This window comes from Artemia sp. Qi Xiang Cuo, chromosome 8 (genome assembly GCF_049724085.1).
Source record: "Artemia sp. Qi Xiang Cuo chromosome 8, ASM4972408v1, whole genome shotgun sequence".
Taxonomy (NCBI): domain Eukaryota; kingdom Metazoa; phylum Arthropoda; class Branchiopoda; order Anostraca; family Artemiidae; genus Artemia; species Artemia sp. Qi Xiang Cuo.
This window is the reverse complement of record NC_142801.1, coordinates 10,976,533-11,003,991: the sequence shown is the minus strand read 5'-3', so window position 1 is coordinate 11,003,991 and position 27,459 is coordinate 10,976,533. Positions and strand designations below refer to the sequence as shown.

Genomic DNA, 27,459 nt, shown 5'->3' with positions numbered 1-27,459 from the left:
AAAAAAAACAAATAAACACGCATCCGTGATCTTTCTTCTGGCAAAAAATCAAAACTCCACATTTTTGTAAATAGATGCTTGAAACCTCTACAGTAGGGTCCTCTGATACGCTGAATATGATGGTGTGATTTTCATTAAGATTCTGTAATTTTTAGGGGGTCTTTCCCCCTTTTTTCGAAAATCAGCCAACTTTTCTCAGGCGCTTAACTTTTGATGGGCAGGACTAAACTTGATGAAAGCTATATATTTGCATTCCGCATTGAAATTTGATTCTTTTGATGTGTCGTTGTAGAGTTGTGATGTAGAGTTTCGGTTACCATTGAGCCGGGTTGCTCCTTACTTATAGTTCGTTACCACAAACTGTTTGATATATATATATATATATATATATATATATATATATATATATATATATATATATATATATATATATATATATATATATATATATATATATATCAAACAGTTGGTGGTAACGAACTATATATATATATATATATATATATATATATATATATATATATAGTTCGTTACCACCAACTGTTTATATATATATATATATATATATATATATATATATATATATATATATATATTATATATATATATATATATATATATATATATATATATATATATATATATATATATATATATATATATATATATATATATATATATATATATATATATATATATATATATATATATATATATATATATATATATATATATATATATATATATATATATATATATATATACCATTTACCATTTTCGACCTGATACCTTAAACTAGGTATCCTTTTCCCAGACTACACTGCCTTTCTATGATGAACAACTAAAATGTTCAAAAAAATTTAAAATTAAGTTTTACCATTTTCGACATGATACCTTAAACTAGGTATCCTTTTCCCAGACTACACTGCCTTTCTATGATGAACAACTAAAATGTTCAAAAAACTTTAAAGTTAAGTTTTATCATTTTCGACCTGATACCTTAAACTAGGTATCCTTTTCCCAGAATACACTGCCTTTCTATGATGAACAACTAAAACGTTCACAAAACTTTAAAGTTAAGTTTTACCATTTTCGACCTGATATCTTAAACTAGGTATCCTTTTCCCAGACTACACTGCCTTTCTATGATGAACAACTAAAATGTTCAAAAAACTTTAAAGTTAAGTTTTACAATTTTCGACCTGGTACCTTAAACTAGGTATCCTTTACCCAGACTACACTGCCTTTCTATGATGAACAACTAAAATGTTCAAAACACTTTAAAGTTAAGTTTTACCATTTTCGACCTGATACCTTAAACTAGGTATCCTTTTCCCAGACTACACTGCCTTTCTATGATGAACATAATTTTCTTACAAAAAACTAGAGTTTATGGTCAAAAACCCTGATTAGCTCAGATTTTACAGAAATAGTTTATTTTTCGATCCAAATCTGGACTTAAGTTTCACCTATGATAAAATGTTCAAAAAACTTTAAAGTTAAGTTTTACCATTTTCAACCTGATACCTTAAACTAGGTATCCTTTTCCCAGACTACACTGCCTTTCTATGATGAACAACCAAAATGTTCAAAAAACTTTAAAATTAGGTTTTACCATTTTCGACCTGATATCTTAAACTACGTATCCTTTTCCCAGACTACAATGCCTTTCTATGATGAACAACTAAAATGTTCAAAAAACTTTAAAGTTAAGTTTTAACAATTTCGACATAATACCTTAAACTATGTATCCTTTTCCCAGACTACACTGTCTTTCTATGATGAACAACTAAAATGTTCAAAAAACTTTAAAGTTAAGTTTTACCATTTTCGACCTGACATCTTAAACTAGGTATCCTTTTCCCAGACTTCACTGCCTTTCTATGATGAACAACTAAAATGTTCAAAAAAATTTAAAGTGAAATTTTACAATTTTCGACCTGATACATTAAACTAGGTATCCTTTTACCAGACCACGCTCCCTTTCTATGATGAACAACTAAAATGTTCAACAACTTTAAAGTAAAGTTTTACCGTTTTTTACCTGATACCTTAAACTAGGTATCCTTTTCCCAGACTACACTCCCTTTCTATGATGAACAACTAAAATGTTCTAAAAACTTTAAAATTAAGTTTTACCATTTTCGACCTGATACCTTAAACTAGGTATCCTTTTTCCAGACTACACTACCTTTCTATGATGAACAACTAAAATGTTCAAAAAACTTTAAAGTTAAGTTTTACCATTTTCAACCTGATACCTTAAACTAGGTATCCTTTTCCAAGACTACACCGCCTTTCTACGATGAACAACTTAAATGTTCAAAAAACTTTAAAGTTAAGTTTTACCATTTTCGACCTGATACCTTAAACTAGGTATCCTTTTCCCAGACTACACTGCCTTTCTATAATGAACAACTAAAACGTTCAAAAAACTTTAAAGTTAAGTTTTACCATTTTTGACCTGATATCTTAAACTAGGTATCTTTTTCCAAGAAGTAAAGCTATTCATTATTAAAATTCTTTTCTTGCCATCTGCATCTCTCTTAGCATCAAATTTTTAGTATACTATAATTTTAGAGTCTGTTTTCAAGTTTAAACATTTTTCGAACACTACTTGTGCTCTAGACGGAATGCAACGAAGAAGTAAAGCTCTCCATTATTGAAATTCTTTTATTGCAATCTATATCTTTCTTATTATAAACTTTTTAGCTTATTATAGTGTCAGACTCTATTTTTAATTCACAATACTGTTGAAACGCTACTTGTGTATTATACAGAACACAACGAAGAAGTAAAGCTATCCGTTATTAAAATTCTTTTCTTGCCATCTACATCTCTCTTAGTATCAACTTTTTAGTATACTATAACGTTAAACTCTATTTTAAATTGACAACACTGTTCAAACGCCACTTGTGTATTATACAGAACATATCGAAGAAGTAAAGCTAGGTCAAGCCATAAGACCATTTTATCATCGTTAACCATTTCCATAGATTGATATTGTTCCAAATTTATAATAAATAAGCTATGAGTTAACAACCCCGAGGGTTTACCTTAACTGATAATCACCAATTCGCAAATGCTATACCCTTTTTTCTCCACCTTCACACGATCCAATTCGCAAATTAGAATCATTCACGCTCCTATTATTCAAACATTAATTAATATCATTCGCAAATGCTAAACCTTTTTTTTTAAATAGTTATTTTTTGGTAAATGATTCAACAGCATATTGACATACCTCATAGCAATTGAAGCTTTAAGTCAAAATCACACAAAGTGACTGAACCATACAAAACTAAATACTTTGATGGTTTACCTTAATGGATAAAAGAAAAAAAAAATACAAACTCCATGAATGGCAACAGATAACGCAACCAGACTGGTTATTGCAATTGATATCAATTACACAAGGAATTATACTCTTAAAACGTGTTTGTTCACTTTATAGGTTTGCTCGCTTTTTGAAATGTGCATGTCAAACTGTACTGTATATTCTTGTGAAATTCCTTGTGCAATTGATATCAATAGCAAAAACCAGTCTGATTGTCCTATACAATCTCAATTATACTCTCAAAACGTGTTTGACCACTTTATAGGTAAAGGTTTGGTCGCTTTTTGCAATGTCCACGTCAAACTGTAGTGCATATTCTTGTGCAATTCCATGTTTACTTTCAATAGCAATAACCAGTCTGGCTGTGTTATACGATCTCGACTATAGTTTCAAAACGTGTTTGACCACTTTATAGGTAAAGGTTTGATCGCTTTTTGCAATGTGCACGTCAAACCACACTGTCTTACGCAATCACTCGTGAAAGTGCGTATAGAATAACATAGGAAGGAACATAGCGCTATAGAATAGCATGGGAGGGAACATAGTTCCATAGAAGTATAAGTTAGCACTCTACTGACTTTTGGAAAAAAGAGCGTGGGAGGGCGCCTAGGTGCCTTCCATTTTTTTGGTCACTTAAACAGGGCACTAGAAATTTTATTTTCTGTTCAAATGAGCCCTCCCACGATACTCTAGGACTACTGGGTCGATATGATCATCCCTGGAAAAAAACAACAAAAAAACAAAAAAAAACAAATAAACACGCATCCGTGATCTTTCTTCTGAAAAAAATACAAAATTTCATATTTTTGCAGATAGGAGCTCGAAACCTCTGGAGAAGGGTTCTCTGATACGCTGAATCTGATGGTGTAAATTTCATTAAGTTTCTATAGTTTTTAGGGGGTGTTTCCCCCTTTTTTCGAAAATCAGGCAAATTTTCTCAGGCGCGTAACTTTCGATGGGTAAGACTAAACTTGATGAAACTTATATATTTGAAATCAACATTAAAATATGATTCTTTGATGTATCTATTGGTATCAAAATGTATTGGAGTTTTTAAGAGTTTCGATTATTCATGAGCCTGGTCGCTTCTTACTTACAGTTCGTTACCACGAACTGTTTGATATAGCGTGTGTTTTTTTCACATTTCAAACCTTTATTGCCATTTTTACAGACTATTTTGTTTTTGTAAATTTCACTGCCTTCAAGGCCGTATCCAGGGGGGTGTCCGGTTTGAACCCCTCCTCCCCCGCCCCCGAAATCTTTGTCTTACTGGTAAGAATGTAACAAAAATGTAAGTAAACAAATTTGGATTTGTTTTAGGAGTGTTATTTTGCACCCCCTTCCCCCCCCCCCCCAAAAAAAAAAAATATCCTACCCTCGAACAAATTCCTGGACACGCCCTTGACTGTTTTATTAAAATATTCATCTGTTTTTTTTTAATATTTTCGCTTCTTTTTTTAATCATTAACGCGTAACGCGTTTCTTCACTAAGACTTTTCCGTTTATTTATTGTATCTTCTTTTGATAAAGAAATCAGAAGTTAGCTTAATATAACTTTATTTCAGATCTTAATGAATGCATGAATGGCCAAGCGAATTGCAACCCTGGAAAATGTATGAATACTATTGGTTCAGCCAGATGCATTTGTCCTGAAGGATATCAGCAAACTGAAGGACTTGCATGTGAAGATATTGATGAATGCACACTTCCAGATTTGCCTTGTTCACAAAAATGCTTAAATTTACCAGGTAAACAGTAATTTTAGCAATAGGCCCAGTAGGTAAAACGAAACAAGAATGCAAACTGAAAGACTCAGGAATGTTTCAGCAATCAATTTGTAGCACTGAAAAAAATTCAGTAAACTTTTGTTCAGAAAACAAATGCTGCTTAGAAACACTATTACCGACTAACGAAAAATTATTGATCAAAATAAATGATAGACAACAGGCGGGTTTTTGTGGTCACCATTTGTCGGCAACATGTGTTAGTGGGCACTTTTTCTTCAGGAAAACAAAAGCTCAGTGGCACCAATTCACGAAAGTGTAGGGGGTGGGGGCGGGGAATTTTTTTCATTTTTTTTTAATGAAGATTCCCAAAAAAGACACATTGAGTAAACAACATTACCGACTTCACTGCTTGGCAAAATCGTCGAAATCGTCGACGATTTCGTCGACATCGAAGAACATTACCGACTTCACTGCTTGGCGAAATCGTCGAAATTGGCAAAATCTATCGAATTTGGCAAACCAAAATCGAAATTGGCAAAATCATCGTCGAAGAACATTACCGACTTCACTGCTTGGCGAAATCGTCGAAATCGTCGAAATTGGCAAAATCTATCGAATTTGGCAAACCAAAATCGAAATTGGCAAAATCATCGTCGAAGAACATTACCGACTTCACTGCTTGGCGAAATCGTCGAAATCGTCGAAATTGGCAAAATCTATCGAATTTGGCAAACCAAAAACGAAATTGGCAAAATCATCGTCGAAGAACATTACCGACTTCACTGCTTGGCGAAATCGTCGAAATCGTCGAAATTGGCAAAATCTATCAAAATCCAGTTTCTTTACCTCCTGTTTTCCAACGGCCATTATCATGAGATCACTGAGTCTGTCGTTTCCCGTCGTCAATCGCAGATAGTCCTTCACACGGCCTAATGCCAAGAAGAATCGTTCATTAATGGCAGTTGTCACAGGCAAAGTATCAACTAGCTTCATCAGTTTTAGCACTGCAGAATAGGCAACTGGGAGATCGGATAAGATTTCGACAGCTCGAAGAAGATCCATTTTTGAAGTATCTTTTTTTGACAGATGCAGCTTTGGAACAGAAAGCTGGGGTTCTATGCCATGGTCATCGACATCGAAAATACCTTGATAATGATACATAAGCCTTTCCACTTTCGAAAGTTCGAGAAAATCAGAACCTAAGGGGTCGAAGGCAGATAAAGCGTCGAGCAGAGGCATATTTTGCATGAAAGTTGGTCCATATCACTCGTGAAATTGTCTTTTACCTCAAAGTACAGAAGTTTGCTGAAGTCTGATTGAGCTGGCTGACTGGTATTGCGTTTATCGCAATACCAGCTTTTAGAGTGCAATTCTTAAGAATCTTTTGGAGTGTCTCATATGTCCCAGAAATCAGTGCAAGTGCCTTATAAATCAATAAACTTTCGGATTGAAGTTGCTCTGATAAACAATTCACAATGAATATTACTTTTTCCATTATGTGCAAAGTTGAGACAAAAGAGGCAGAGTTGATTTTGTCCAGTAGTCCTTATGCCTCGCCGTTGGAACTATCAGAGGCTGTGCCAAGCGCAGTAACAATACAATCAAACCTTGCCTTCATCTTTGGAATAGAGTGGACTGCGTAAAACCAGTGAATCTGGACGGTCCAGCGAAGCCCTAAGACTTTTTGCCCGCTAATACGCTGAGATTTCACTGATAGCCCGTATCGAGTATTGCTGCATGATACGTAATGTCTTTGCACCACAGAGAAAAAAATCTGAAAGTTCGCTGATATTTTTTAGGTAGTCTGTCAAAACTTAGTTTAATCTGTGGGCGTGACGCTATACATAAATTACATGAGGTACCTTCGCCCTAAACTTTACTTGAACTCCGTTAAATTCCCCACTCATAACGGATGCGCCGTCATAACATTGGGCAATACACCACATCAAATCTACACCATACTTTTCTATAGTTTCACAAATCGAGGTGGATAAGCTCTCGGCGTCTAATTTGTGCATATGATAGCAGCCGATTGACCGCTCCACTACTTTTCCATTTGATATGTACCTGAGAAGGATCGCTAATTGTTCTTTTCTTGAAACATCTTTTGTCTCGTCAACAAGAATAGCAAAGTAATTAGCTGATTTTACTTCTGAAATAATAATTCAATCAAATTACCCCGGTTTGCAGATGTTTCTAATTCGTCATGACCCCTCAAAGCAAGACCCTGGCGGCCAAGAAAGCAAATAGCGCGGAAAATATACTTCACATGATCTCTATTTTCCTGAACCTCTTGAGATCTGGGTTGAATTAAGGCATTCGCTATAGATCTCGAAGTATCAGTACTATTTGTCTTAAATTCTGTCCATACTGACATGCAATGCCTGTGTCTTTCAGAACCATCATGTTTCTTTAATAGAGCTGAGCTGTCTTTCCACTTGTAAAATCCTGACTCACTGAAGGCCCTTTTTCCAGGAGTTTCTCCAGCCCTTAAAGTCCCCATAGAAAAGTGGCGGCAAGCAAAACAAAACACGGAATTCAAGTTTTTTGAGTATTCAATCCATTCATACGTCTTATAGTAATTTGCGCTGAATTTCCTACCGTTAGAAGTGGAAGCCGGATAACTCAAGAATAGGTTGAACTGGTTTGTCGTGACGCGTCATAGAGATACCTGAGAGAGTTCTTGACTGCTAATGCTACTGGAACCCGCAAGGGGCTTAGGGATGCAGACCAAACATTCATACTGAACTATGTCACTTATTGTTTCGCTTGTTTCTAAAGGACTGTCACAGGTGGGGGAATTTATCTCCACTAACCCGACACTTTGAGCGCTGTCACTATCGCCAGTTTCTTTATTTTTCTTCCGCATTTTCGCCGTAAAAAATCCAAAGTTTTTTGTCGCTTGCTTTTGTGATGTTTAATAGCTTTGCAAAACGAGGCACAGGGGCTACAAATAAACTCGACCAGCTAGCCAGTCTCGCTTGTTTAACATAGCACATAACTAAGATAGAAAATGGCTGTGAAATATAAATGAAAGGTAATTTTCAAAGTCTAGGGGGGATGCCCCCCTGCCCTCCTAATTGGAGGCTCTGCAAAAGCTGTTCAAAGACATAAATGCTGCTCAAAGACATAAATGTTGAATTAAAAAAAAAAAAAACTATTGGCCAAAATATTCAGAAATTTACTATTTGGCGTTAAATTTAAGTGTGAAACTCTAACATATACTTTGATTCTAAGTCAGCATTTATGAATACCAGCATGTTTAAGATTATGAAATTAAAAAAAAGGTGCTAATAAGAAAAAAAGGTGCATTCAAGTACGCTCTGTTTGAAGAGGTGGGCCCGAACTTCCTCCTCCCTTCGAAATCTGGCACTACATGGGTAGTATATGCAATTCCTTAGATTTATGGTTTACCTTTATTCAATATTTTCAGGGAAAAATTACTTTTTTGGTACTTTCATTGAAAATATTGAAAACAATATATTGTCCTCCTTAGATTTCGAAAAATATATCCCCCCCTAATTTACATGAATTGATACCACCGATCCCTCTTTGTGCTTTGTTTTAAATATGAAAGACAAAATATCACTGGCATGTATAAAAAAAAAGAATTTTCAAATTATATTTTTACTTTTTAAGGTAGTTGCTTATTTTCTTGTTTTTATTGTTTTGCAAATAATGAACCCATCCACCATTATTTTGTCAATCCTACACAGTGGCGGATCCAGAGAGGGGGGGGCGATGGGGTGCCTCCCCCCCTAGCGTAGTCTAAAGTAGTATAATTTACTTAATTAACCCAAGGTTGCGTTAATTAAACTTGCTCCTAAGGCAAGTTTATCGGATCAACCTATTTTGCCCCCCCCCCTAAATTTTTTTATCGGATCAAACTATTTTGCCCCCCCCCCCCAAAAAAAAATAATACTGGATCCGCCCCTTATCCTACAAGTGAAAATACAAATTTAACAATATTACCATATACCCCCCCTAGACTCAGTGAAAAGCTGGTAAAATATTTTCAGAAACATAATCTTGCCGTCTCCTTAAAAAATGAACTAAAGGTTGAACTTTTTTTCAATTATATTAAACATAAAACTCAACATATTCTTGGTCAGGCGTATACAGAGTACTATGTTCCAGTGTAACATAGTACTGTTTTTAGTTCTATATACTAAAGTAGGGTTTTTAGTTCTATATGCTAAGGGAATGGAAGGGGGAATATACAAGGGGTTGGATTGAAAACTTCTGGCTCAATGTTCCCGACCATGGATATTATAACGGTACTTTACCTTCCAACCTGTCCCCTCCGGAAATGTGGTGCTATTATACGTGTCCGTGGCATTTTATGATTAAGTAAATAAGACAGATTTATAAAAGGCATTTAGGAAGAGGCAGTAGCTTTTACTGAGCCATCAAACATATCTCTATGTTTAGTGAGATTCAAGGCAGGATTAGCGAGGCTTGGTCCGTCTTTCGCCAGCTCCTCAGGCCATTATGAACTAGAGTACGAATCAACCTAGTGACGAAACACAGAATATACTCAGCATGCGTGCGTTCAATTTTGTTACGTGGATGAGACTTGGCCCCTCAAGGCGAAGGAAGAGTGTCAGCCTGACGCTTTCGGCGGAAAATATCTACTGGCCATTACAACGTTAGTATATCGCAAAGAATCAGCAAGCAACGGCTGATGAAAATATGCGGACAAAAGCTTGATGTTTCCATCATGTTCAAGAAAAGTCGTCAAGTAGCTAGGTCATGTAATGAGATATCCGGTATCCGAGACCTTAACACACCAGATACTAATAGCAGATCCCACTTATCCATTGAAGAAAAAACCAGACTGCCAGATGAAATCTTAGCACAGCATCGTCAGAAAGAATGTCGAACTGCTAGGGCAATCCCGAAAGCTTAGTTACAATCGGGACAAGACAAGGCTGGGCTTTATCTGGCCATACACAGAGGACAGAAACTATTGAAAGCATTTGGTCCGGCAGCTTCTTGATGCCAAGTTGGGCTGAACAGCATGTGTCTTGTCTTAAGTAAGTAAAACTTAAGTGTCTTAAGTCTGTTACGTCGCGGTAGTTTGTTAACCCTGGTAGAAAAAATCAATTAGGAATAAATTGGTATTTTAATCCTCTTTAGTCAAAACTGATGTTTTGTACCAAAAAATGGCAGAGAACGCCTCTCTTCTCTGGCATAATCTCTTTTGTTGCTTATAAATATTATCAGATGCTGAGGATTGATCAACAACCTTCGTAATCATTATAGCATTCATGTTATTGCAGCTGAAAATTTGTAAATAAAGACGGAATTCAATGCGGCATTCACGTCGTACTGTAAAGATTGATTTCCATGCTGTAGAGCCCCTTTTCAAAAAGGGGGACGGGGCAGAATCTCATGTTTGGAGTTTGAACCATGACAGATCAATTCTCTGTTCTCCAACATTTTGACCCTCTTTTGGCAAAGATCGATGTTTACTGCACAAAATAGCAGAAAATTACTCTTTTGCTCTTCCACGATCTCTTTTGTTGCTCAAAACGGCCACTAGATATTGCCATTTCTCTTCAAATGAGCCCTCTCCCAAAATTCTTCGGTCACTGATTCGATACGATCACCGCTGGGAAGAAAAAAAATTAGATGAATCAGTGCATTAAATAAACTGACTCGTAATATTTCCCTAAATTTTTAGAATTCTGAAGACTCTAAATTTTAGATGAGGATTAAACTTTACTGTTATCAGTGCAGGGCCGGTGAAACACTTTTGAGAGATCCCAAATTAAAAAGTGATCTTCCGTGTTGCTCAAGTTGGGGGACTGTAATTCTCATGTTTAGGGTATTCAACCATGGTTATTCCAATGCTGCACTTTTCATTTCGATCTGCCACCATTTTTGAGGGTTTCTGGAACTTTTTCATTAGTTCCATAAACTTATTTTTCAATAAACTTTTACTTTTAAGGTTGGATTTCAATAAACTTATTTTTTCAAACTTTTACTTTACGAAATAATAGTCGCCATTACTGAATTAGCTTCAAATCACAATTTTGTTCTCATAGCCATTTTTTTCAAACCATGTTTTTAGATTTTCAGTTAATATGGGTCGTGGCTCAAACTTTACTAGGTTAAAACTGTTGCTGCAACCAATATTTTGTATTCTTCATCTATAAAAAAATGATAGTTTGACTGTTTGATTATTTTTCCTTTCTTTTACTGTATTTTCCCTCTTGCACAGACAATATTTTTGTTTTGTCAAGTCATGACAACCACTTTCTATTATAAGAGTTCATAGTTTTGAGACTTTGGTCGTGTCTGTCCCTCAAATGTTTTGCTTTTATCAAGTATAATGAGCTGAAGTCTTTGCGTCAAGTTCTTAATTAACTGAATAAGCTGATCCATAAATGAAGAATTTCTCATCTTTTTTGGCATTCTTCATTTATTAAAAAAGAATTGTCTATTTTATTATTTCGATATTTTTTCTTTCTTTTATTCTGTTATTCCCCTTATACTATCAATTCTTTTGTGTTGCTAAGTCTCCATAATCACTTTTTACTGCAGGAATTCATAGCTTTTAGGAGCTTTTCTTGACGATTGTTTTGAGCCTTTCTTGAACTTGATCAATATTTTTTTTTTACTTCTGTTTTTCCTTTTACATTTAATGCCTTTTTTTGTCAAATCTTGACAATCACTTTCAATTTATGATTTTTACCAGCTTTTGCTGCAACTGCCACTCAGGTTTTATACTTTCATCATTCATCAGACGTTCTGATAACTAAATGAAGCATTTATTACCTGTTTACATTCTTCAGTTATAAGTAACACTTGGCTTTTTACTTATTTGGTCAGTTTTCCTTTCATTTATTTACTTTTTCCTCTTTCACTATTAATATTTTCTTTTGTCAAATCTATTATAAATTTCTATTGTAGGAACCCTGATCCTAAGAGCCTTTCGTTGTGACTGTTTCTTAGCCTTTGTCAAAATAATATTTAACTTCTAACATTTAACTACTTGAAGCTGACCAATTAAGGAAGAACTTCTCATCTTTTGTTTTGCATTCTTCATTCATAAGAAAATTGACTGTTTTACTATTTGATCATTTTTTCTTTCTTTTAGTCTCTTGTTCCTCTCGTAGGCCTACTATCAATACTTCTGTTCTGTTAAATTATGACAATTAGTTTTTGTTATAACAATTCATTCTTTTTAGAAGCCTAAAGGGTGCCAGTTTTTCTGAAAATGGGTTTACTGTTTTACTATTAGATTATTTTTCTGTTCTTTACATCTGTTTTTCCTCTTATAGTTACTATTTTTTAGTCAAATCTTTACACCATATTTCTGTTATATCAGTTCATGATATTTAGAAGCCTTTCGCTGCGAGTCTCACACAGATTTCGGCAAAAAAAGTTTTCTTGCGGTTTTACTATTACCTTGTTTTTCCTTTCTTCATCTCTGTTTTTCTCTTATACTTAATTTTTTTAGTCAAATCTTGACACCCCATTTTTATTATATCAGTTCATGATATTTAGAAGCCTTTCGCTGCGACTCTCACACAGATTTCGGCAAAAAAAGTTTTCTTGTGGTTTTACTATTACCTTGTTTTTCCTTTCTTCATCTCTGTTTTTCGCTTATACTTAATTTTTTTTAGTCAAATCTTGACACCCCATTTCTATTATATCAGTTCATGATATTTAGAAGCCTTTCGCTGCGACTCTCACACAGATTTCTGCAAAAAAAGTTTTCTTGCGGTTTTACTATTACCTTGTTTTTCCTTTATTCATCTCTGTTTTTCCCTTATACTTAATTTTTTTTAGTCAAATCTTGACACCCGATTTCTATTATATCAGTTCATGATATTTAGAAGCCTTTCGCTGCGACTCTCAGTCGGATTTTGTCAAAAAAAGTTTTCTTGCGGTTTTACTATTACCTTATTTTTCCTTTCTTCATCTCTGTTTTTCTCTTATACTTGATTTGTATACATGAATTCATGATTTTAGAAGTCTTTTACTGCAACTGTCAATCAGCTTTTGCCAAAAAAATATTTCCTGTTTTACTATTAACTTACTTTTTTCCTTTCTTCATCTCTGTTCATATATCTTCATCTCTTATATTTAATTTGTCCCCTGTCTATTATATGAACTCATAATTTTAGGAGCCCTTCCCTGCGATTGCCACTCGACTTTCGCCAAAAAACTTTTTCTCTCTTATACTTTGTATTATTATAAGTTCCGACATTCACTTTTGTATTAATGGAATTTATTATTTCTAGGTGCCTTTCGTTGCGACTGTCATTCAGGTTTTGCGCTTTCATCGAACGGAATGACCTGTGATCTCAAGAACAAATCAGAAGTAAGGAATTCTACCAGTTCTGGCGATCAACCTTTAAAAGTAAGGGTAAAATCCCTCAAAACAATCAATGGAACTAAACAATCAACAAATCACTTTTACGACAAAGAAGACCCGTTCGTTCATGAATCTTTAAAGTGGCTTCAGCTGTTTTCAGGCCTTTATTCTGGAATGGAGAAGAAGAAAAAGGAAGAAGGTGACAGGGAGAGGCAAAGAGAAGAAAGAAAAGGGCCAAAAAGACACTGCCATTGTCACAATAATGGAGTTTGTGTAGGAGGGAAATGTATCTGTCCACCTGGATTCCAAGGAAAAAGATGTCAGCACGGTATGAGGCTTGTTTACCAAAAATCTATAAAATAGAGTTCCGGAATTCGCAATTTAACATTTAAGGTGCTTTCTAGCGGCAATCTGGATTATAAAAAACATAATAAAATTATTTCGTCTGTTGATAGCGTATAAAAAAAACTGAATGGAAACAAAGGAAAAAAACTTAAAGAGGAACTTCTAAGCAATAAAAAATATAGAATTCGCCCAATTAACACTCATAATAATGCTAAATATTAGAAAATAAAACAAAGGATTATATTCGTATCAAACACATCGCATTCTACAGATAATCAGCACAAACAGTGGATTCCTTCGGTGCGTATGTTACAATAATTTTCTTATATATTTTGTTTCTCCTGGCAATGGTCGCTCGTTAATTACGGCTTGTTAATAAGAACTGTTCAAGCTCTCTTAAACATGAGCCCCCCTTTACCCCATAAGCTATATCTTTCAAATCAAATTACAATGCTTCAATCATTCCTCAAGGATAATCCCTTAAAAAGTCAACCCTTTAAGAAGGGGTAGCGGATGGGTCTTAACGTTCATCATTTTCACGTTTTTCAGGGGGAATTCCCCGAAAAACATATTTTTATTATAGAGAATTGCCCATACCACTTCTGATCAGGGAAACATATGACTATAATTTACACATTTAATACTTCTAAAAGAAGAAGGGGCACTCACACATTAGCATCTACATTATAGACTAAAAAAATCCTCAGGATAAAGGGAGATTAGAAGGAAAATTATAAAATCCTTCCTGACCCTATCTCTCCTATATTTATCTGAAATATCACTGAAAGTTTAAAGATTTAAACTAAAAATCTCCTTTTGAGGCTTCAGGCCCCCTACACCTACAGAAAGATTTACTGATCCATCTCTTCAATAGCCAATACTCAAAACAGCACTATACACAGTTGTATGAAACCTCTACTGAATAAATTCAGTCTAATTATACTTATAAGTAATTGTATGCATCTAAAGTTTATTTTCTATGGCCCTGGTGCATATTCAGGAAGAACTATGCCACCGCGCGCCATTATGGCCGCTGAAACCTGGAAGCTGAGTGCACAGCTTTCCAATAATCCTAAACCGATTGGCTATTTCAGAATTATCTATCACTCCTTTGTATTTTAGCCCTATTCGGGCCTAAATTTGTGTCTTACACCACAAGGTGGCAAAACGCCACTTCGCTGTGGCCCGATCTCTTTTGTTACTTATAGCACACTTGACCTATCAATTTCTTCAGCCCCCCTCTTTGACATTTTAGAGCCACTCGTTCAGTACGGTCACTCCAGGGGAGGGAGCACGCATCCGTGACTATTTTTCTAAAAAAAAAAATACAAAATTTTGCATTTTGGTAGACAGGGCTTCAAACCTTTGCTGAAGGTTTCTCTAATATGTTTCATAAAGATCTCTCTTCTTCTTGGTGTTGCTTTCTCCCTTTCTCTAAAATTACATAGATTTTCCCATACTTGTAGGTTTTGAATGGTAATTTTAGATTTAATAAATTTCAAACATTTTCAATTACCATTAAAATTCGATTCTCTCAGTACATATACTGTTAGCAAGATTCTCTTTCTATTTTAGACACTAAGTTACTTTTAGTACGAATTGCTCTATATATTTTTGGCAGAATTCCATATTTAGAGTTGCGGTTTCTATTGTCATGGGTCGCTCTTTATTTGCAGCTCATTCCCCTGAACTACTCGAAACGGTCTATGATAACGGTTCGTTTTTCAGTGACTACATATATTCTTAGAGACAAATGTTACACCGCGTGCAAATATATCCTCTAGGACTGAGCCAATGTACAAATTTTCTTTCGTCGTCCAATCACCTTGATATCTCAAAACCAATCGGCTATCTCAGAACGTTTGCTCAATAATATTTTAGCCCTGTTCAGGGAAATCGTCCTCTTGTAGGACAAAATGGCAAAAAGTTTAACTCCAGTGCAATGTGTCTTTTTTGTTACTTAAAAGTGCAAATTCAACTATCTCAGCGAAAATTAACAAAAATTAAAAAGTAAACTGTTTTATTTTTCTTAAGATTAAGTACTACATAAAAGTTATTAACTATATTCATTCTCTTTGACACAATTTTTCATCTCCTTACACAAAATATCAAAATAGATCATGTTCAGATTCTTGTTGAAATTTGACGTCTAAAATAGTCTATAAAGAAAGAAGCAAAATATTAAAATAGATTCAGTTGCTAATTGAAATTTGTGGGAGAGTTTTATTACAACTATTTCTAGCTTGCCATGCATAATTTCAATAAACGACCTTTTTTGTGCGGAAAACTATTTTTAAGCGAAAGATTAGGATAAAAGGATCAAGATTTTCCAGAGATATTGATGGCGCAGAGAGCGTCGAATCGACGTATCGGATACTGGGTCTTACATATTCAGGTATCAAGCCTGTCACCCATTTTTGTGGTTACTGGATTTTAAGCGAATGTCTTTATTTATTACATTTTCAAAAAAAGCTGAAGAGCCCTTCAATTAGTAGCCTTTTCAATAGTTTTCCAAAGTAATATTAAATAAAAGGGCACCCCTGACAAAAATATTTATTAATTTTTCTTTCTTTCTTTTTTCTCTGGGAATATGAGAGATAATAGCCATTTGCTCACTTTACGTCAATGTCTGACGCAAGAAATATATATCACTTTCAATTAGAAAGAACCATCATGAAAGTGGAAAGTGTACCAGCACTAATTGCTTTTACTTGCGTCAGGAGCTAATTTACTTATAGTCGTTATTAGCTTACAGGAGAAACAAGTCTGAGAGTTTTTTTTTAGCACGTGGAACTCGTATCTAATCATGACAAACTTAATTTTTGTTTTTACATAATAATCTTACAAAATAATTTGGCCAACAATGGAAACACTTTTTATTCTATCGTCAGATTCTGAAACAATTATTAAATGACAAATAATTTGAATCGTAAATAATCTACTAAGAAATGTTAGAAATAATACAAAATAAATGCTAACGACTTTAATCTACAGGAAAACAATAGATATAATGCAACAATCTTGCTTCATATAAGTTCAAATTCTAATTATTTGGAATGGAAAAAAGGTTTTTTCCATTTTTCCATTTGGAATGGAAAAGGAGAATAATCTAGAATAAATCTAGAGTATCTAGAATAAATATAGAATAAATCTAGAATAAATCTAGAATAAATATATAATAATCTAGAATAAATCTAGAATAATCTAGAATAAATCTAGAGTAACCTAGAGAATAATCTACAATTAATCTAGAGAATAAGGATAGACATAATGTATGATCATATTTCATACACATTCTTCTCAAAAGATTTCAATTATTTGATTTTGAAGAAAGGTATCTGAATTAAAAAAAAGTTCTTGGGAGGTGGAGGACCGGCTGAATGATAAGGAGGAAAGAATGAATTCCTAATCTAAAAAATCTAAAATAAATATAGAATAATATATAATAATCTATAGAATAATCTAGAATAAATCTAGAGTATCTAGAATAAATATAGAATAAATCTAGAATAAATATATAATAATCTAGAATAAATCTAGAATAATCTAGAATAAATCTAGAGTAACCTATAGAATAATCTACAATTAATCTAGAGAATAAGGATAGACATAATGTATGATTATATTTCATACAAATTCTTCTCAAAAGATTTCAATTATTTGATTTAGAAGAAATGTATCTGAATTAAAAAAAAGTTCTTGGGAGGTGGAGGACCGGCTGAATGATAAGGAGGAAAGAATGAATTCCACGATTTTGTAAAAAAAAGTGTGTGCAGGGGGGAGGACTAGGGCACGGGCTCTCCCCAAAATCCAAAAGTTTTCTTAAATTTATTGGCACTTCTTATTTAAATTATCAAATACAATTTTTTTTATCCACCCCCCCCCCCCCGGAAAAATTGTGTTATGTGTAGATGCCTGATTAAAAAATCGCCCGAGAGGATGATCAAACCTTAAAATCCAAAGAGAGTGGCCCATAAAATTAAGACCAGAATAGTGCTTACTGATTTATACGTATGAATCAACCCAGTTGAAGCTATTTTTACTAATAGTAAAGAAAGAAATACCACGCTGAATGAATAAAAAAAGAAACAAACAAAAACAAGCAACTAAACAATGAACCAAACGAAAGATTAGCCAACTTGAAGGCAATTTTAGCCAACTTCTGAAGAATTCCAGCAACTGCTGAAATATTTCAGGTAATGCATGAATCAGAACTTAATGCAGAACAAGTTTAGTGATCTTTTTAATAATAGCAATTTTTAAGCTCATAAGTCAGTAATCTTTTAATTTAAGATTAAAATATGAAAAAGGGAATAAGTGCATCAGCTTATCTGGGCAGGATAAATCCCCGTTTAACCGCTGGTGCTGGTGCTGACGTTCAGGAAAAATAAACATTTTGCCGCATGATGGTGCTATGGTTACAAATCACCGCTTCATTATGAAAAAAAATGAAGATGTTATAGATGATCCACAGTGTAGGTGTTTTTTCCTTTTATGAAACATAACATTTAGCCTAATTAATCTGTTTGCATAAAGTAACATTTAACTGAATAAAGTTTTATAAGTATGGTTGTGTAATTATTTCGGGTTCGAGCCTGGCAATCTTAAAAAGTTGAGACCAAACCAGAATTTATGCCTTTCATCTACGGGAGAATGTTGCCCTTCCTGAGCTGGCCCGAGGATTAGACCGACGCCGATGTGTATCTTTTAAAGAAAACTTAGCGTAAAATACCCTAAAGTGAAATAGATTTAACCTTTAGGATGAAAAAAAAAATCAGTAAATAATTTTCCAGGACTTGTTGTATTTGTTTGCATCAAAAGCTATTTCTCTTAGAACTGTTGCTAGCTTTCTAGTTCGAATCTAAGCAAAGCTGGAAGTATGCCAGCTCTTAGTACTTTCATTCAATCGTGACAAATTTGTTACATCCTTTACCATTATTCACTGAGCTATGTTTGGCTATCAATTCCCAGGAAACGAAATCATTTCTATGGTATCGTCAGTAGGCCTATAATGCAATGAATAATAAGGGAGAAAAAATTACAAACAACAAAGGAGAGAAAAATGGAGAGACAGCTTGCCAAACAGCCTGGCAGACATAGGGATAAAAAAGCGTAGCGCGTGCTCTTTTGCGAGGACTGGAAAGAAAAAAGTTTGTCCCCATCCCCAAGGAAAAATCTTATTTCTTCCCTCCAGAAAAAGATTCACCCTTAAAATCTCAATTTAACACCCAAAGCCATGGGACAGAATTTTGGAAGGCATGCTACCCACGGAGAATTAATGTCGGTTGAATTGTCTTTTAAAACCTAGAATGATTATTTGCCCAGAGTTTTGGTGTATCATTAAGTAACTTGATGCTAAAAACAAGTCATTAGTGAGGATTTTGATGGTGGGGCTTTGATGTTAAGTCTGAAAGAACTTGCCATTGGAGCTCAGTACCAGAGTGCCTTTCAGCCCTCACATATAAAAATGTATACTCTTTTGCGAGGATTGCTAAAATACTGACACTAAATGCATATTGGAGAAATACTCGCGTCAGATGCCCAAATATACAGGATACCTGAGTTACGGACACTTACTAGTTATATGAAATAGGGTTATTAGATAGATCATATTGAAACTAACGGTGTACTTAATGCGTGAGCCACACTAAAACCAACAAATAGAAAAATCTAAAAAAAAAACAAACAAACGAGACCGTGGCCAGTGGAGAGAAAAGAAAAGACAAATGCAAAACGACGCGAATATTTCACCTGTATCAAAACAAGGTATCTTCAGAATGAAAGAAACACAAGAAGAACAGGATAAAAAAACCAAGATAAAACTAAAAACCAATAAAACCACCACCACCAAAAAAAAAAAAAAAGTTACAATTGGCGCAAATTGATCCACGTAGGGAAAAGATGCTATTATAGAGTTACTTCAGTGAGGACACTAGAGTTACTCTACAACCTCCTGAGAGTAATCTACAACCTCCTAAGAGTCTCCTGAGAATAATTTCTTGAGTGTGGTGATGTTCAGCTTTCTCATGCATTATTTATGATTCACCAGCCAGAGTGATGACTGAAGGCAAGTTTTTTGAAGGTAGAAAGGATGGAATTTTAGAATAATCGTTTTCCTATATGTGTGACTAATATGATGAATAAAAATACAGATATGCAATTTTAGGAGACAGTACTTCAGAACAGAGGTTTTCAAACCAAATTCTTCTCAGCCATTTTTCAAATGGTTTTTAAAGGAAAGTAAAGGGCGATATTAAACTCTGAAATGAACAGAATTGAAACAATTTAAAACAAGCAAAACTTACCACAAATAAGAGAGGTCGCACCCTCAAACTACTTAAACACTGAAGTGTCATTTGCTATTTACTGAAAACAACATATGTATTTCGGACATAGTGATTTCATTCGTCATAACATAAAAAAAAAAATAAAAAAGTATAACAAATACTAATCAAGTTTACAGGAAATACATTTGTAAATTTTAGTTTAGTTCTACTATTTTAAAAGGACACTTTTTGTGTCAATTTTTTTTTATTCCAATTTATTCAAAAGCATTGAAAATTGACCCCGATAAAAATTTTCAATGAGTCAATTGTCAATTTTTTTGGTAATTCTGGAAGAGTCCAAAAGTATTCTGAAGCAATATTTTGAATTAGTGAATTAACAAATTAAATTGTTTTTATCCGGTTTGTTTCGGTCAGAAAATGTGAACGCTGTTCCTTGTAACTTTCTATAGCAGCATCTAAGAAGAGAAGTGGTTGTCTCCTGAAATATTCGTTTTGTTTCGTCCAGTATTTTCGTTGACCTTAAACAACGCCATGCTTGATCTCCATTTCTTTAATTTTGTTTATTACTGTCAGGGTGAACAAAAGTTGTCCGGTAAATTGTTTTCCTTTCAAAAGCCTCATAAAACTTATTTATTCAGAAATTTCCAAAAAATACAGTATGCACAATAGAATAATTAGGTGTCTGAAAAGAACTTGCAGAAAAAATATCATATACATCAAGGCCGTATCCAGGGGGGGGGGGGTATCCCGGTTTTCCCCCCCCCCCCCCCCCCGAAATTTTTGACCGAGTCGAAAATTAGTAGAACATTGGTAAAAATCAGTAAAATTAGTCAAAAACTGAGTTAAAAATTAGTAACCCCCCCCCCCCGAAAAAGTCAAAAATTAGTAACCCCCCCCCCCCGAAAAAAAATCCTGGATCCGCCCTTGATATACATCTAATTTCAGTGACAATTCCTTGTTATCAATTTTAATGCTAATAACCTCTTGTTAAATGACCCCTAAGAACCTTTGAACCAACTAAGATTTTTAGATAAAATTCATAAAGACCAATAACCCTTACACTTGCTTCTAAACTTTTGATATTAATTACGGAAATTCATAAATATACGCAATTAGCAAAGTTTAGAAATGTCAACTTTGTCTTAAGATAAAGCAGTGTATACAGTAGCAGTAGGAAAGATTCGACTCCTTTGATTGTATGTTGGGAAAGTTTGTAGCTGTAGAAATTATAAAACGAGGTCAATGTTTCTTTGTGATGAAATTAACAAGCAAACCGTCCAAGCAGAGCACTGAGTTATATTAGAGATTTAATTACTTAAAGTTGATTAGTTGCATTACTTAGATATTTATTTTTAGTATTTTAACATAAGTTGCCTCATATTAAAAATAGTTACATGAATCAAAACCATAGAAAAACAGAGAGAAAGCTTTGATCAAACAGTTCGTGGTAACGAACTGTAAGTAAGGAGTGACCCGGCTCACTAGTAACCGAAACTATAAAAAACGGAATTTTGCTATCAATAGATAGATCAAAAGAATTAGATTTTTATGCTGATTTTAAATATATAAGTTTCATCAAGTTTAGTATTATCCATCAAAAGTTACGTGCCTGAGAAAATCTGCCTTATTTTCGAAAAAAGGGGGAAACAACCCCTAAAAGTCATAGAAGTTTAATAAAAATCACAACATCAGATTCAGCGTATCAGAGAACCCTCCTATAGAAGTTTATTTTCCCGATTTGGAGAAAGAGCAAACACCACAAACCATCAAGTGATCTTGTGAAAATTGCACCATCAGATTCAGTATATCAGATCGCATTTTTTGCCAGAAAAAAAAAACATCACGGATGTGCGTTTATTTTTTTTTTTCAGGGGTGATCGTATCGAATCAGTAATTCTAGAAGACCAGAAGAAAGCTTCTTAGATCGGAAATTAAAAGTTCTAGCGGCATTTTAAGTGGCCAAAAATATTGGAGGGTAGATAGCCCCCCTCCTGTCCCCTTTTTTCCCCAAAATCATCTGATGAAAATTGCGAGATACCCATTTTGTTCACCGTAGTAGAAAGATCTAGTAACTATGTCTTTGAGAATGACTTGATCCCCCACAGGCCCGGGGGGAAGGACTGCAAGCTATGAACTTTGCCCACTGTTTACATATAGTATTGGTTATTAGGAAGTATACAGATATTTGTCGGGAGGGGGAATTTATCTGGCCTAGTGGGCGGTTCTTTCCATGAGGAAATTTTTTGGGGGAAGAGAATTTTAGACGGAAGGGCAGTCAGATTTCCCGGCATTATTTAAATTACCACCAGGAATTACATAAAAAACAAGTTTTATTGAATGAAAGTAAGGAGCAACATTAAACTTAAAACGAACAGAAACTTACGCATATGAGGAGGGTTTTCCCCTCCTCAATACCTTGCTCTTTATGGTGATTTTTTTTTTAGAACTTTTAGAAAGGTTTATTATTCTAATTAAACGGCTCTTATGTTTCAGGAGTTATTCTTAAATAGTTGGAACAAAAAGACAAACTTTAGCGTAAATAGTGAGGTATTGGGGGGGGGGGCAGCCCTCCTCATATACGTAATAATTTCTGTTCGTTTTAAGTTTTAAGGCTACTCCTTACTTTCAGTTGAAACAACTGGTTTTTCGTCTTCTTTTTTTGAAGCTAAACCGAGAGCCAAGCATGAAACCCAAAGGGGTCTGAAACTAGAAAATACCGAAAAAATAGATGGGTAAAGACCATAGAAGTTTCTCTAATTTAAACGGAACTTTCTAAAAATAAAATTTGATTTGATGAAATTAAGAGTTTATTCAAAATTACATATGAAAACACAAAATATTTTCACCCACAAAGGCTACGTCACCTGTAAAATCGAGGAGTGAGCTCATTGTTTGAACACTAGTTCATAAACCAGAAGTAAACACGCACAAAAAGAAAAAAAATGAAGAAGAAAGGCTGGAAAAAGTAAAAAATCAAAATATTTAAAACAAAAATTCCTCAAAAAAGACTAACACTAAATTATATCCATGTGCGTATTGGAATTTCTTGGAAGGATGTAAAGGTAGAGGATTTGAATAGATTAGGATGGAAGAGGAGCATGCGTAGCTGTGTTTACCTCAGGTGGCTTGGTGCTGAAATTAGTTGTTGTTAGTATTAGTAGCAGTATATTCAATAGTCGTTTCAAGAGCCTGAAAATTTAATCAATTATGACAGGAATTTCTTTTAGATGTTAACGAATGCTCTACTGGTCATCTTTGTGATCAGATGTGTATAAACACAGTAGGGAGTTATCACTGTGTGTGCTCCGATGGATTCCTTCTAGAAAACGATGGAACAACCTGCAAGAAGCCACCTTGCTTGAAAGAGTGTAAGAATGGAGGATCTTGCATTATGAATAATTGCTTCTGCACTAGTGGATTTCAAGGTCATGACTGTTCTGAAGGTACGTTAAATAATTTGCGTTAGACTTAGGTCTCCCACCTCTTGATGCGTGTCCTTCAAGTTGTATTCCAAGCCGCACTATACTGGGTGAGTGATCAAACCTCATCCAGAGAGCTCTGTTTCATCGCTGCTTCCTTTTCTAGGGAGCAACCTCGTGCAGGCCTCTAGCTGCAGTTTTTCTAGCTGCAACCTTGCTTGAAAGAGTATAAGAATGGAGGATCTTGCATTATGAATAATTGCTTCTGTACCAGTGGATTTCAAGGTCATGACTGTTCTGAAGGAACGTTAAATAATTTGCGTTAGACTTAGACTTAGGTTTACCAAGCCTTGATGCGTATCCTTCTAGTTGTATCCCTAGCCACTATCCTGGGTGAGTGATCAAACCTCATCCTGAGAGCTCTGTTTCATCGCTGCCTCCTTTTCTAGGGAGCAACCTCGTGCATGCCTCTAGCTGTAGTTTTTCTAGCTGCAACCTTGCTTGAAAGAGTATAAGAATGGAGGATCTTGCATTATGAATAATTACTTCTGTACCAGTGGATTTCAAGGTCATGACTGTTCTGAAGGAACGTTAAATAATTTGCGTTAGACTTAGACTTAGGTTTCCCAAACCTTGATGCGTATCCTTCAAGTTGTCTTCCAAGCCGCACTACCCTGGGCGAGTGACCAAACCTCCTCCAAAGAGCTAAGTTCCACTGCTGCCTTCTTCTTAGGGAGTCACCTCGTGCAGGCCTCTAGCTGCAGTTTTTCTAGCTGCACCCTTGCTTGAAAGAGTATAAGAATGGAGGATCTTGCATTATGAATAATTGCTTCTGTACCAGTGGATTTCAAGGTCATGACTGTTCTGAAGGAACGTTAAATAATTTGCGTTAGACTTAGACTTAGGTTTCCCAAGCCTTGATGCGTATCCTTCAATTTGTCTTCCAAGCCGCACTACCCTCGGCGAGTGACCAAACCTCCACCAAAGAGCTATGTTCAACTGCTGCCTCCTTTTCTAGGGAGTCACCTCGTGCAGGTCTCTGGCTGTAATTTTTACTCAGACCAGGTTATTTCCAGCTCCACACATCAAAAGACAGACTTTCCTCCGTGGTTTCAGTCATGTGCCTTCATCACCTGGAGTGTCTTTTATAAGTCTTCTACGTTATCAAGGGTTGACAGACATAGACAGACATAGGTTTATTAAGATCGAACAGCGTAGCCATGGCTAATTTCTGTCGTCTTTACAACAATATGGAAAAAAAAATACAAATAACACTATAATAACACTATAAGAACACTATCACGTGAATACAAATAACACTAAGTCTTGTTGTATGCTTCTACGAAAAAGGGGACAAACGTGTTTTTGTAGTGGTTGGTCCTGTAGACCGGGGGTTGTAGCTTTGACTGGGATCCGGTTCTTTGGTTAACAGGAGCATCGGGTGGGAGGATCAGTCTGTGATGGGGTGAAGATAGCAGTGACTTGCCGAGGGACATGATCAGTGATAATCGTCTGTCGCTGAGACATTCAAGGTTCAGTTCTTGCAAGAGTTTGTTGTAGTCGTCACTTCTGTTACCAAAGATTATGTTAACAGCTCGTTTCTGCAAAGATTCAAGGTCATCGCAAAGGTAGTGGGTCATCGAAAAGGTAGGGCATCGCACGGCGTATTCGAGTAGAAGTCTCACATACGTAATATAGGCATTTTTTAGGCTTTGAGTGTCGCAGCCAAACCTGCGCATCAGGACTAGGGTCTGAAGTGATGCATTGCCAGCCTCCACATGTCCACGTGTTCGGTAAATGTGCAGTCCATCGATAATGTGACTCCGAGGATTTTTGCAGATGGAACAACAGGGAAAGGGACTTGCGGGAATTCCAGATCACGTTTTAAAGGGCAAAACCTGAGGATAATTGATTTATCTGCATTCAGTGTCAGCTTGTAACGTTCACAGTCCTCAGAGAAGGATGCCAGAAGGGTCTCGCTGAACTGACGTTCGATTACGACTTCTCTCACGAGGTATTTGAGGACAAATAATAAATCGTCGACGAATTTGAGTCGCTCTTCGAAATTCTGAAGGAGGAAGTTGATGAGGGAGATAAATATGAAACCAGCAAGTCTTGTACCCTGAGAGGCTCCACGGATAAGTTTAGACCAGTATGAGATCAAGTCACCTTCAAACAATGGAAATACACACGGCATTCTGTCCTGAAGGAAGCTCATCACTAATGCAAGAGACCGCTTCTGTGCGCTCATTGCTCGCATATTTTTTCCTGCCGTAAGATGACAAATCAGGTCAAATGCCTTCCTGAAATCGGCGAGAGCTAGGTCGATGAAGGTACTGCCCTTGTCAAGCCACTTAAAGATAATGTCAACTAGGCGCACGAGGTATATCGAGGTATTGCAACCTTTGAGGCCGCCATACTGGTAACGGTCTATGTTTTCCCGCGTTTGCTTGAGCAATTCACGCAGGATGAATGACTCGGTGATTTTTTCAAAGGTAGATGTGATTGATATCGGTCGTAACTCGTTGCAAGATTTGGGTGTTTTAGTCTTCGGTATAACACACACAAATGCGCGTTTTCAGCACGACGGGAAAGTTGACTGGGCGAAACATTCTCTAATGGTGTGTCCAAGTGGCTTGGCCAGGAAAAGAGAGAACTCTCGTATTAACCCTATAGGCAGCTCTTCAGGAAAAGAGCTACTGGATGGACTCAACTTGTTCAGCTCTTTGAAAACTTGATGCTCAACTATTTCAATTTCACCTTCGTCAGGGCATATTGACAGTAGATTCTCTATTTTAGTGTTAGTTGGGGCAGGAAAGGATGTACAAATGTCAGTAAAGTAATTATTGACGTCAATTGCACTCACGAGTGATCCATCATCGTTCAGAATACGGATACTGGATGATACTGTTTTTCCAGCAATCTGCCTTACTAGACGGTGCCATTTACGGGGATCCTTTTTTATTTCAGGGTCCGAAAGGGATTTTCCGAAGGACTTTCTTGCCTTGCGACAAAGGCTAACTATTTTGTTTCTTAATAATCGTAACGACGTTGCGTCACCACTTGACTGCCTTACAGTGTTTTTTTTGCAAATCTACTGTTTTATTTTTGGAGGGATCCAGGGCTTGTCAGATTTGCTCATGACAAATTGAATTTCCAGGAAAACTTCTAATTATTTGTCATAGAGTAGGGACTGAAATATTTCTGCTTTCCTGTTGACATCGCTTTCGTTGTATACTTCGCTGAAGCAGTATCAACAACGCCATCTAGCGTCTGGTGGCCTTGTTCATTCCTAAATTACTGCATAATTAACTTTTCATATGCTTTAAAATGCTGGGGAGGGTAGAAAAAGCAAAATTCTGTCCCCAGCAAGCCTACCATCTTAATGTCAACTAGCCTGCTTAACCTCCCAGGCTTCTCCCAAGATGACGTAAGCCTATTTTGTATAGAATGAATTGTGGGTACAGTTCTTGAAAATAAAAAATATGATGATGAATTATCACACGCAAAGAAACTTCAGTTTTAATCCTATTACCCCTGAAGATTGATCTTATCATATATCAAGATTTTCTTTGAAATTTCTACTTTTCGGTGAAGTCGTCAGACTCTACACTGTAGGTGGTACAAGTAATTATTTTATGCCTATTTTTATGCTGAATATCCCACCAATAAATTGCCGAATATCCAACTTTTATAAGCTTCTAATTCTCTTTGGCAGCAAGTGTGATTCATGTTGATGAATTATCACGTGCAAAGAAACTTCAGCTTTAATCCTATTGGCAATGAAGATTTATTTTATCATATATCAAAATTTTCTTTGAAATTTCTACCTCTTAGTGAAGTCGCCAGACGCTGTACTGTAGATGGTGCAATCTATTTTGTATGCCTATTTTTATGCTGAATATCCCACCGATAAATTGCTGATTACCCAACTTTTATAATTTTTCAATTCTCTTTGGAAGCAAGTGTAATATTCATTATGTCAGTTAAAATAATAATAATGTGAAAGCAGGTT

The 27,459-nt window shown here is 35.4% G+C and overlaps 1 protein-coding gene across 2 annotated transcripts in view; it reads left to right on the top strand.

Annotated features, from left to right (window-relative positions):
• The window catches only part of LOC148949155 (uncharacterized), a 160,020-nt gene that overhangs the window by 82,219 nt on the left and 50,342 nt on the right, over positions 1-27,459 (top strand). For both annotated transcript variants that reach the window (XM_089093210.1, XM_089093209.1), the window contains 3 exons: positions 4,903-5,085; positions 13,320-13,721; positions 23,253-23,468. In XM_089093210.1, coding sequence (XP_088949336.1) covers positions 4,903-5,085; positions 13,320-13,721; positions 23,253-23,468 — 801 coding nt within the window. The remainder of the gene's footprint in view (positions 1-4,902; positions 5,086-13,319; positions 13,722-23,252; positions 23,469-27,459) is intronic.